This window comes from Stegastes partitus, unplaced genomic scaffold (genome assembly GCF_000690725.1).
Source record: "Stegastes partitus isolate 25-593 unplaced genomic scaffold, Stegastes_partitus-1.0.2 Scaffold983, whole genome shotgun sequence".
Taxonomy (NCBI): Eukaryota; Metazoa; Chordata; class Actinopteri; family Pomacentridae; genus Stegastes; species Stegastes partitus.
This window is the reverse complement of record NW_007578714.1, coordinates 146,631-159,172: the sequence shown is the minus strand read 5'-3', so window position 1 is coordinate 159,172 and position 12,542 is coordinate 146,631. Positions and strand designations below refer to the sequence as shown.

The 12,542-nt window shown below is 40.2% G+C and overlaps 1 protein-coding gene across 1 annotated transcript; it reads right to left on the bottom strand.

The window, feature by feature from the left end:
* Nucleotides 1–1,075: 1,075 nt before the first annotated feature.
* Nucleotides 1,076–9,626, bottom strand: ankmy1 (ankyrin repeat and MYND domain containing 1). The gene is made up of 20 exons (XM_008294668.1): nucleotides 9,421–9,626; nucleotides 9,073–9,219; nucleotides 8,784–8,978; nucleotides 8,144–8,183; nucleotides 7,818–8,061; nucleotides 7,483–7,699; nucleotides 7,075–7,236; nucleotides 6,663–6,799; nucleotides 5,927–6,056; nucleotides 5,628–5,809; nucleotides 5,336–5,507; nucleotides 5,108–5,248; nucleotides 4,900–5,007; nucleotides 4,466–4,573; nucleotides 4,255–4,377; nucleotides 2,865–2,966; nucleotides 2,406–2,542; nucleotides 2,131–2,190; nucleotides 1,854–2,008; nucleotides 1,076–1,550 (listed from the first exon to the last, which is right to left on the bottom strand). Exons 1-20 carry the CDS (start codon nucleotides 9,610–9,612, stop codon nucleotides 1,348–1,350), a joined length of 2,955 nt encoding a protein of 984 aa, XP_008292890.1. The 5' UTR covers nucleotides 9,613–9,626; the 3' UTR covers nucleotides 1,076–1,347.
* Between the last annotated feature and the right edge of the window lie 2,916 nt (nucleotides 9,627–12,542).

Here is a 12,542-nt window from a genome sequence, read left to right as displayed (position 1 = left end):
GAGTAACTTTTTACAAACTCAAACTTCATCTACAATTAAAATTCAATGAAAGATGAGTCACGTATTCAAGAATGGTAAATGGTCTGCACTTATATAGCGCCTTAGTGGTACCCAAAGTGCTCTATAATGTGTTTTCACCCATCCACACACACATTCACACACCAATGGTGACAGAGCAAGGCGCTAATCTGCCATCAGTGTCTTGCCCAATGACACTTCAGCATGTGGGGAGGACCGGAGGATTGAACTGCCAATTTTGCCATCAGTGGACAACCCGCTCTACCACCTGAGCTACAGAGTTGTCACGGCATCAAAGTACTCCTCCTCCTCTTCCACAGGGCCAGTGACCTCCATGTGTACGTCCTCGGTGTCACTGTCGAGCATGCTGTCGATAAAATAACTGTGTGAGACGCAAACTCCAGAGCAGCTGCTGTCAGAACATCTGTGTCTGATAACTGGACGAAGTTGAAGAAGGGAAGTGGAAGAAGTTAGGCTGGAAGGGCAATGAGGTCTTTCGCCAATACTGTAACAGTGGCATGAAGATTCAAAATCAAGCCTAAAGTGATCCCTGTGTGGAAGAAAAGGAACAGAAATAACAGAAATTCAACTAACGAAGACAGGACAAAAGATAAACTCCACAAAAAACTCACATGTTGAGCCTTCAGAGAATGATGAATTTTTATTTTATTTATACTTTGATGGGAAAATGTATTTTTAAATCCCTCAAAAATACAATAAAGTTGATCAGAAATGTTCAGATGTCATTTTTACTGTTGGTAAAAGTCTGATCTGTTGGCAGAAGTCAAAATGTTGTCAAGTGTTTTAGTTTTGTTAATTAACACATGTTAACCAGTAAAACTAGAGAAAAGGGATATTACACTACATGTGAATTACAGGCCAAAATTGTAAATAATGTCTACATCCAAAATCTGAATTTTTATAAATAGCAATGTATTGTTTTGTAATGTGTAACCATACAATTACACTGTCTTCAGCTTTTTATTTGAGCTGATATAATGAAGACCAGCAATAATAAAGGCATTAGTCAGAACACATAAAAGCATAAAAGACGTTATATGTCAAAATCTTGTATTAGTTCCCTTTGGATTCAGCCAGTCAGAATTTGCAATTTTTCATTGGCAAAAGCACAAAAAGAAGCAGACAATATTACGTTAGTAATTCAAAATTATTACAGATTGCAAACCTACTGCATAATGTGTATAAAATAACGAGATACAACTCTGACACAAATATGTATCAGAGTCATATAAAGAAGTGATGTCAGAGAAATGCATTGTTATTCTTGGTAAATGATGAATTAGTAAGGCTGTGAATTTTTAGTGTCCATCAGATGAAGCTGTAGTTTTCATTCAGGTTGACTTGGTCCTCCAAGTCCTTCTCTGCCATGCTCAAGGGCTCAGGTAATCTGTGGGATTTCAACTTGACACTCAGTGGCCTGGGGACTGTTTTGGTTTTCAGCGTGACAGTTGAGGGCCTTTGGCCTGTTGGGGATTTAAACACAACAGTCTTCTGGATGCCATCAGCAGAGGCTGGTTTCAGGGAGACAGATAGACAAAGTATTTACATGCTCTGTTCATCCAGCAGATAAAACCATGTTAGCATTTCCCAGATATTGTACATTATCTATTGGTATCTAATGCATAATTTTACCTATCAAAGCTGAATCACAGATTCAAAACACTATGACAAAGTCACATATTTTCATTTTATTAAAAGCTTGTTTTGTGGTACTTTTGGTTTAAGCTTTGGTGCTTGTGGGGAAATATATCAGGGCTGGTGTTGATTTGGTTTGCTGGCTTGTAACTGTTGGAAGGAGACAGCCTGATTCCCACCTGACACCCGGATACACTCTTCCTTGTGTCCTTCATCCCAGGCTTTATGTTTGCAGTTCATGGAGCAGTGGAAGACCTTGTGGCAGCGGCAACATGCAGTCAGCTTCACAGACACAGAGCGGCCGCAGTGATAGCAGAACTTAAACACTGGTTTCCTAAGAAAACATTTACACAGAGAGTTGGAAATAGGTTTAGACAAAGTACAAGTTTAAATGACAGACAGCAGAAAAAAAAGAAAACACGCAGGCACTTTACATGAATGTGTAAGTATGTATACCTGCAGTTTTCTGCTTTTTCCTGTAAGCCTCCATGGCTGAGGAGGGGCCTGTTAGAAGACTTGGCCTCTCCTCCTGTGTGTGCAATCCTCTCTGAGCTCGTGGTACCTGCTACATTCATACAGTGCACACACACACACACACACAACAAAACACACACGATATCGTTGTCAGCAATACGCAAAGACAATAATAAACTAAATAATATTTGTTTTGCCTTCAAAAAGACATAAATGCACTGCACTGACTATTCAATGTAAGGTGTTGTTCTCTCTCTAGATTCTGTCTCTCCCTCTGGCCAGCAGTCTGTCTCAGCAACTCTCCCATCTTGCTGAGCAGCTGGCGTCGTGCTTTGAATATTTCCCTCTCCCGCTTGCTCAGAATGTGGAAAGGAGTTTTGGCAATATGCAAGTCCTACAGAGTAACATATATCAGGTAGACAGCTATTCAGGTGGAATTACAAATCAACTAAATCACAAAAAAACTTCTCATGCTTTTTCACTGTCCTCCAGCATTGGTACACATAATGGATGCAAGATGCATCTGTCAATATAATGCAGCCTAGTGCTATAATACCAAAAACTATGGCTTAAAAAAAAGAAAAGTTAAATCAACAACTTTTTGACAGAGAAGAAAAAAAATATGTAAAGTTTACAAAAATATGATTTACTGTTAATTTTTTGCATTTGACTAAATTCAAATGAAATGTATAGTATATTTACAAATGGTGGATTACCTGGCTGAAGGAGTAGTGTGCATAGTCAACTGCAGATCCAACGACATCGCCCACCATGACTGGCATTAAGATGTCAGCGCCAGCCTTAGCTAACATCTCCAACTACACCAAGGACACACACATGATTCAGCCTAATTCTTCTCAAAGCATCAACATAGCAACTGCTTTTTCCCTGAAGACCCATATACAAAAAACCCTGAAAATGTTTATCTTCCTTTGAAAATGAATGCTGAGGCATACAATCATTTCAGTAATAAAGAGTGGGTACTGAATTAAATTAAAGCTGGCACAACCTACAGTGCACAGAGTAGGCCAAGTGGTTGGTTAGGTTAGAAAAGTAAATTTATTGTAAGCTGGCAATGAGTGGCTGTGTAAAATATTGCTAATAGTTTAGACATCAGCTAACCACAGCCAAAGTTTAACACCTGCAGCTGTGACTATTTCAGTTTTGTGTTCATGTTAGTTTGGGTTTGTGTGCATGTTTGAAATGTGTGTATATGAGGTATGTCAGAAAAGTTTCAGCACTGATGTCACAAAAGATATATTTCAAACCCAAACTGAAAATTACGAATTTTCCCCTTCAGACGATCAACCAGCATGTCAAAAAAGAGATCCTGCGGCGTTTGCTTCGTTCAGTGCACAAGAAGAGGCGAGAGTTGTGGCAGGACAAGTTGTGGCTGCTTCACCATGACAACATGCCTGCTCACAATGCCCTGAGTATCCAACAGTTCCTGGCTGAGAAGAACATTGCAGTGCTGGAGCAACTTCCCTACTCACCCCACCTGGCTGCATGGGATTTTATCCTCTTCCTCAATCTCAAAGGGGTCATCAAGGGGACCCGTTTTGAAGACGTGGACAACATCAAGATGGCTGTGGCGACGGAGCTGTGGAGGATCCCGGACGAATCCTTCCAGGAGTGCATGGTGGCATGGCAGAGAAGGCTGGGAAAGTGTGTTAGACTCCAGGGGGATTACTTTGTCTGAATGGGGAAATGTGTAGTCGGAATTTGAAATATATCTTTTGTGATACCAGTCCTGAAACTTTTCTGACACACCTTGTATGTCCGTGTCCGTCTGGTGAGAGGGGCTTAGGATAGATAGAGAAGAGTTCCTTTTACCTTTTTCACATTTCTGCCCAGTCCAGCTTTCAGTTTGACTCATTTGAAGCCATCAGGAACACAGTTATCTTTGGTGTTTTGTACATAAAAAACTTTCATATATAAAGTTTAGAAAATACCTAATGTTAGCTTTGTTAAATAAATTGGCTGTATGTGCTCTTAGTGCAGGTGACTAGTGGGATATTTACTCTGCAGCATGCCTTGAGGAGGTTAAGCATCAGTCTGAGAAACATTTTCATCTACACATATAAGTGTGTGTGTATCTGTTTGTACCAGCTGAATTTTGTTGCCACCTAAGTGGTAGTTGATGTTGGCGACGGCACATAGAGCACTGCCCACCCTGCGGCCCAGGGGTATGCTGGGATCTGCGCCCCCCTTCAACAGCTCCTCCACCGCCTGAGCAAGGACAAGGAACAGGTCTGGGAGTAAGTGAGGTTTGGTGTGCATGTGCGTGTGTGAATCTGTGTGTGTGGAGGGGCTGTACCAGCTCATTGCCACTTGCTATTGCCAGAGAGAGAGGTGAGTGTCCACTCCACAGGAGGTCTGTGCTGGCGCTGTGGGAGACCAAGAGGGCTACCACTTTACTGGCATTCTGGGAAAAAACACAAGTCATTTAAATGGATCAAAATTTTATTATAAGAAAACCTTGTACATGTTTTTTTGCCTTGCACAAAGTCTCTTACAGTCATGCAAAGATTGAATTTAGCAGTAAGGTAATTATTCATTTTTTTCTGATAAAAAAAATCCATGTTGTTTAAATTCAAATGACATACAAATGGACTCAATGCATTTTCTGTGCAAAACGTATCTTTTTTTTATTGTCATTGTGATGTTATAGATTTCCACAATCTTTTCGAATCATGTCTCATATGAGTGATGATGCGTGTGGGTGTGACTGTGTGCAAAGTATTCACTGACCACATAGTCACTGTCTCTTTGGCAGGCCACGTGCAACGCAGTTCGGCCTCCTTCTTTGAGATGTGGGCTCTTGCTGGAGCTCAGGGGTTCCTCGGTCTTCATGGAAATCTGTAACAAACACTCTTATACCAGTTGTAATAACACCAACACATTCACTACTAAGGATCCTAAAAAAATTCACTGCATGAAAACACACACACACACACACCCTGTCTGGCTCATAGACCTCGTCCTGGTCACATGCCCGTGCGTCTGGGTCAGGGACAGTGTGCAGCAGCAGCTCTGTGATTCTGGGGCCTGTGGGACCTGGCAGCGCTGCAGCTACGTGTAGGGGATACAGACCTTTCTTCTACAGAAAGGATGAGATATACAGGGATATAATATAACTGTCATTATTTTTCTCTTTGATTTAACATGTCAAAATGTAAATTCCTACCTCTGGTGGGAGGGGAATATCAGTGCGAGCTCCACACAGCAGCAGTCTCCTCACAGCCTCGGTGTCTGCAGCCATAATGGCTAAAAAGAGGACAAGCAAGGGGACCCTGGCTGCGTTGGGATCAGCTCCCCGTTCCAATAACAGCTTCAAGGTGTCTAAACGAACACGGTGCCTGATCACACAGGCAACACATCAAATGTTCATATACACAGAGGGAGATATAACATCAGTATTATTAGAACAGAACAAACAGCACATTAAATAAGAAAACAGACAGAGAAACAGGACTGACTCAATTTTCATGGCAGCCATTTTGCGTACAGTCCCCTGTGTGTCGGCGCACTGAGGAAACCCTGTACGACTCAGTGCTTCTGCCGACCGCTGCATCATTTCCTCTGTCACCTGGATGTTATAGCTACTGAGCGAACAAGCAGAGTCAAAGGACTGTTTTGGGGTCACATCTTTGTCTTTGCTCTACAGCAGACACACAAAGAAATAGACAAAAGCAAATCAAAACAAGTACCAACTTATCAAACCACTTACAGGAGGGGATCTCCGTGCATTATGTACAGTATGAACTCTTTCTCCTACCTTAGCTCGAGTTTCTTTCCACTTCACACTGCCCAGTTTGATGTGACAATCCAGCACCTCGATGGAACGCTCCACATCTTCCTCAGCCTCCTCTTGCTCCTCCATATTTTCTTTTCTTGACTGAGTTTCTCTGTTCTCAACAAGCTCAACGTCTTTCTCTTTTGTTTCCCCATTTTTAAATTCTCTTAACATACCTTTTACCTCCCTTTTTTCATTTTCCCATGTTTGATCACAACAGTTCTCAGTTCTTTCCTCCCTTTCACTGTCTTCCTCATCCTCCTCAAAGCTCCTTTCTTCTCCCTCTCTTTCTGTCTCCTCACAGTCTTTAACCTTTCCACTTTTCTCTTTTCTCTTCTCCTCCTGTAAATGTTCAGTTTTTGCAACCTTTTCGTTTCGGCCAACCCAGCGCTTTGTGATGAATTTACTGTCAATGGACACTTTACTGCTCTGAGGTGAGATGTGTTCTGTGAGTTCTTCTGATGTCCTGAAAAACAGAACATAAAGAACCCAAACTGGCTTGTTTTAGAGACATACTTCATAACTGGCCAAAAGGTGGTGACAATGTTGTAGGAAGGGACAAATCTATGAATACAATATTTGCAAGACCATTATGTGTGACTTTGCTGTGTCTCAGTTCTTGGTAGTGGAAAATACCCACTATACATAACAGGATTCAAATTATATACCGTTTATTCTCAAGAGTATGTGAGACAAGTGTTACTGGATTCATTCTTACTGGTCAGCGAGATGGCTCTGGTTCCTCAAGGCTGTGTCGGGGGTTTGAGGTCTGTTGTTGAGTATAGGTGTGTCCGCAGTGACGTTAACTTGGCTGATCTGGAGGCTGTTTGCACATGAAGATGCAGATTCCACAACCTGATGACAAGTTATCATGTAAGTTTTTGAGACATTTGTTAAACAAAAGATCAGTAGATCACTCGTCTATGGTATCACCTTGGCAATATTGGTACAGTTCCGTAAGAAATTTCATTTTTGGTTCGACCAAAAATGTCTTTGTGACTTGTGTTGGATATATGCATGTTTTAACATAATTTAATTACAATTCATCTGATAGTTGATCAAAGTAGTGGGCAACCAAAAGACATTGCCATCAAACAAAATTCTACAAACTACATTAGGCACAATCCTACTGGAGTTTTGGCAGGTGGGTCAACCAAAGCGGTGTTCAGAGACTTGAAAGGGTAGTAGAGGACATGGCACACAGCCAGGGCAGACAAGCCTTCGCAGGTCAACTTGTCAATATCAGCACCCATATCCAACAACAGGTGTATCACATCATTGTGGCAGTTTACCTGACAGGTGAAGAAAAACAACACAGATAAAACAGTCAGAGAAACTATGACACTATCCATGGATCAAGTTTAAAAACGATAACATCTAAAACTTGTATCTAGCTGTGCTTGTGAACTTTAATTGTTCAATGTTTGACAATTTATGCTTCTGAAGGCTTTCACTGTTAATGGATAACAATCAAATAAAAAAATAAAATTTGACTAAATCAACAAACAAAATGTAAAATATAATGAATCATATGTTACCGTGGCAGCGATCAATGCAGTGTGTCCTTGTGAATCTGTTACATCAGGGTGGATCAAACCAGTCCGGAGGATCTGTGACACAGCTTGCAATTCCCCTTGGGAGGCGTGTTGAATCAAAAGCTCGGACCTGACTTCCAATGGCCCTTTAGGACCAAAAGTCTCCCTGTTCATAGAGAGAGCAGCTGCCACATCCCAGCCCACATTTTCAGCCTGCAGTCTGAGAGACAAACACACAAATATGCAGGTGTATTGTAGCCATAACAATTGTGTGAGTGTGTTTTCTTGTTCTTAATACATTGTGTTTGGAACCAACACTTTTTTATCTTGTGCCTCACCTGTGTTTGTGTATGTGAGCCTGCATGCGGGCCTGTAAGGGCAGAGTGGAGAGTGGGTCCCTCTCACAGCCTTGGTGTGGATGAGCATCCGGCTCCCACAGCTCACCATAAAAGAGTTGGTCCAACTCTCTTCTTCGGCCAGGGGGAAGCGGCAAGTGGTCACCATCTGTTGAGTAACTCTCTATGCCGGGGGGCAGGATAGCGTTCTCATTTGCCAGCAGATCTTTGTCTACATTCACCTGAGGGGGGAGGAGAGGTAACTAATCTGTAATGAGTTAAGTCACAAAGCTCATACAGTAGTTCATTATATCAGTAACTTAGCCTACAGTTTGTCCTGGCTTTCGTTTGTACATCATGAGAGTGAAACTGTGGCTTATAAGGAGAAGAGAGGTAAAATTTTGTGACATCTAGTTCATCTATCAAACCTTCTTGTGTAAACCCTATATATTTTAAAGGTGTGCTAAATATATTCCTTTTTTCTTTTCTCGCTTTCTCGCTTTAAGATGAGTGTTGTATAATTTTTGTGGAGGCTATCTGAGAATCAGTCACTAACAAGACAAGTGTCATTTTTCGGATACTTTTAACACAGGATCGAGAAATGTTGTCCTGTGTTCTAAAAATGCTTCTGGATTGCATTTCTGTCGTCTGTTCTCCTTGCGACCTGCCTACCAAAAAGTGACAATAATTTGAGCAGATTAGGTAAGAAATGCCTCTTTTTCCCCTTTAATGCTTGTGTAAGGAAGATTTTTAAGACTGAAACATTGGCTTTCAAAAGAATGTTTCAAAAGTTAATTAAATGACTTATATGCAGATACTTTTCCGACCTGTAGTTACATTTACTTAAAACATTTTAGTTGAATGTGCACACAACTGGGATGTCCCTATTTCAAACTGAACATACTATGTATACAAAAATGAAGACGTTTAGATTATTCACCCATGGATGGGACAGTGTTCAGCATGTACCTGAGTCAGAGGGTCTGCAGTAACAGATGAGTCCATGCAGGCAGCATACTCAGGGAAGTTCTTGAGGCTAAAGCCCTCTTCTAGAGGGGTGCAGAACCTCAGCAGGCGCCCCCCGAGCCACAGACCCACATCCTGTCGCCCGTCTGAATAGCTAACCACACCTGGACCAAACCTCTGGTCATTGTGGTACAGACCCTGAGAGGACAGGAGAGGTTCGCTGCTATTAACTGTTATTTACAAGCAAAAAATATATGAAAAATAACACCTGTCAACCATGCATTCAGCTTACGTGAAAGGTGGCTCCATCAGGGAACACTTGCTGTCCATATCCTTCCTTTCTGTTGAGGTAGAACTTACCAATGAACTTGTGGCCTGTGGGCCAGCAGTAAAGTGCATCTCCATGTTTGTAGTCTTTGTAGAAAGAGCCTTCATAGGACTACACAAAGGAAGAGACAAATAATTCAGAGAGCAACCTGCTTTATTAAATTTCAGGAAAAACTGACAGGACTAAAAATGTATATTATGTAGGACCTTTCTGTAATTTACACAAGGAACTTAAAAGTTTGGCTAAGCTAAGCTGGAGAAAATGCTCTAATGCATCTTTCCCCTGGCTCTTTATCATTTAACTTCACTTTACCTCTCCATTTATCCAGGTGTATCTTCCTCTGCCGTGTTTAAGGCCGTTTACAAACTCTCCCTCATATCTGGACCCGTCGAGCCACTCCTGAACACCGAGTCCTTGTCTCTTTTCGCTGGCTGAGGCGAAGGGAGACGACGCACCTTCTCGTATCGCATCTGCCGCGACACCTCCGCAGGTCGTCGACAGCATTTTATCCGGGGCGTAGCCTCCCTGAAGACAATTCACCCGAGTCCAGTTGACTACAGCAACATTTAGCGTAGAGTCAACGTTACATTAACTATTGTGTTTTGTAAGAGAAGAAAAGTTCAGCTGTCAGAAGTCAGATTTGAGTTTTAACTTTCCTGTAAGCGCTGGTTGTCATGACAACAGCAGAGTCTGCGCGGGTGGGACGGATGACTTCTCACGCATGCGTAAACGAAAGACAACAAACAAAAAAAATAAGATTTTTAGTCGCAAAACTTTGAACAAATGTCAACAAATTAAAGCAACAAAAACTGTGCCCTGTGTGCTAAAAAATAAAGTATTCCTGAAGTTAAAAAATTTCCCTCATTGTCATTAAGCTTAATTAAAGAGTTATGTCATGGATTTCTTAGAAATGTAGTAAAGAGTTAATTAATAAAGATAATAAATAATATTATTGTCCAGTTTTTGAAGGATTTTGGTTAATTTTATCAGACCTATAAACAGTTTTTTTTTGTATACATAATAAATCATCTTGTAGGTTCTTAACCGTAACATTTAACTTATTTAGGTACATTTGTGTAATATATATATTATTGTAGGTTCTTAACTTTAATTTTGAATTTATCGGATACATTTGTATAAATAAATAATATTGTAGGGTTAAGGTAAAAAAAAATTTGCAACATTTTTTTTCTGAAAAAGTTGTCAATGTGGGTTATTTTAAATATCTATATAAATACCTGTTACTTGACTAATAAATGTACTAGGTTAGTTTTTGGAGTCTTTTAAGATTTGCTAGTTTTAAGGGCAAGCCTCTGCCATGCTGACTTTGCATACATTAGAAATGAGGTATTCACAAATCAAGACTTTCTATGTGCTGTTGTATTAATAAATTCTTCTTGTTGTTGAACCAAATTGAAACATGTACAGTGTGTGTGTATTTGGAGACCTCTGGCAGCATGAGATAAAACAGAAGTGAAAACTGAAAGCAGGCCATTGCTAGAGAGCAGGGTTGTCCTTGTCAGGTCTAAGTGTTTCTGTATGTAGGATCAATGAAGCAGGACCACCCTCCGACAGTGTGTGTGTTCAACAGTCACCTGACACTTTTCCTGTAACTGACACTGCTGCACTTAGTTTCAGTCTGTGGTGGAAGTTCATCACACAACACCAGTGCTAATCTGTTTGTGTATTTCCCTTTAAATGTTTCCTGCCTTAAATGATTGAAGTGTCTTCAAAAAATATCCAAACAGAAGTCCAAATGAATTAGTAAGCCTAAGTAACAGAAGAAAGTATGCAATCACCCACATGCTCACAACTCACTGATGCTGTTGATATACAGTATTATTGTTATTTATATTTTAGTGTCTACATGGTCAGAAAGCAAGTTGTGTGTAGTTTAAGCCAAAACCATAAAACAGAACACCAGGACATTTATGTCTCCAACATAAAGTCAGTGTAGTCTTCAGGCGACAACACAGCAGCAGTTTAATGTCACCGACTACATACTCCTAAGACACAAATATAGTGATTATTAATATTTTTATTTTGCTAAATTAATTTTGGATTTCTAATAAAAAACATATTCAAGAAACTAAATATATATATTTTACTATATGTATATGCTCAATATTTGTTTCACTGTTGTTTTAATCTCAAAAATCAAATATCTTACATAGCATCACAATCGATTTTCTCCACTGTTCATATACATTTGAAAGGCAGTGCACATGCATCTAAACATAAATTGTATACTATTTAGTTTTATTGCTACAAGAGGACAGAAAAAATACATGATTCTGATTGAAAACATTTTATGTAAAAGCTGCACTATTCTCTACTTTAACTACATCTATGATCTCTGATATGCTCTCCTTCTCACAAACATGATACCTTCACTGGAAATCAGGTCAGGATGTGTGTCCTGTCCCTCGGCTCTCCCGTACATACAAGCTAAATACAAAGTAGAACTGTTTGTTGGATTTAACTGCTAACTCGATCCTCAGTTTAACTCGAAACACTTTTAATAGCTATTTCTGACACATCATAACCATTTAGCAATTTGAGTCATCTCTATTTAAAGTCTTTCATTCATTCCTCACTTTTCTTTTGTTGCTGAGTTACATTATGAATTAGAGCAAAACATGTCTCCATTTATTTTGTATAAAACCAATCTAATGTATGGTGATCCATTAACCTCGTCTACAAAGCTCCTTCACAACTTCAAAGATTTGTCACCCCTATCGTATTTAGCCTTTTGACAGCACAGGAAGCATGTACTCTTTTCTGCATTGTGTATATGCTTGAGTATGCCACGAACCACCAAAGTGCCATGTAACTGAAGCATAATGCCAGAAGGAAAAGTAGGCCAGATATGATCTATGACATAGAAACCTCATAATATCCTCCCATAAAGTCCATAAAGTGCAGCATGTTCATGGAACAATGGCTGCTCCTGTAGAGTTTTCTATCTGACACGTGGTTTACAGAAGGCCTTGGTTGAATATCTCTGATGGTGTTTTTAGAAAGTTCTGCTCTGTCCTGCTTTCAGTTGGCCATGTTCTAACACAGTGGTTTCTGTGTTGTTTTTTTTAAAGATAATTTTTTCTGGTGTTTTTGCCTTTATTAGTTAGGACAGTGAGAGGGTGAGACAAGAGGGGGGGGGGGGGAAAGTCAAACTCATGACTGCTACATCGAGGAACTACAGCCCCTATTCATGGGTCGCCCGCTCAACCGGGTGAGCTATAGGGGCACCCGCAGTTTCTTTGTTTTGTTTTTTTTCTTATTTTTTTTTCTGTGGGAGTTTGGAGTCGGGGGTTAAAACTTGAAGCCAAATTTTAAAACAAGATCTGATTTATTTGTTTTGGGTTTACTATTAGTGTATTACTGTTTAATTACATGTGCAAACATGGTGCAAATATTTTTTGTGCTGTATATAT

Coding starts and splice junctions, on each gene's coding strand:
- ankmy1 (XM_008294668.1), bottom strand. CDS start 9,612: ATGCTGTCGACGACCTGCGGAGGTGTCGCGGCAGATGCGATACGAGAA. Junction 2,191..2,405: donor CAGAGGGAGAGACAGAATCT/AGAGAGAGAACA, acceptor AGGAGAGGCCAA/GTCTTCTAACAGGCCCCTCC. Junction 1,551..1,853: donor AGAGTGTATCCGGGTGTCAG/GTGGGAATCAGG, acceptor CCCTGAAACCAG/CCTCTGCTGATGGCATCCAG.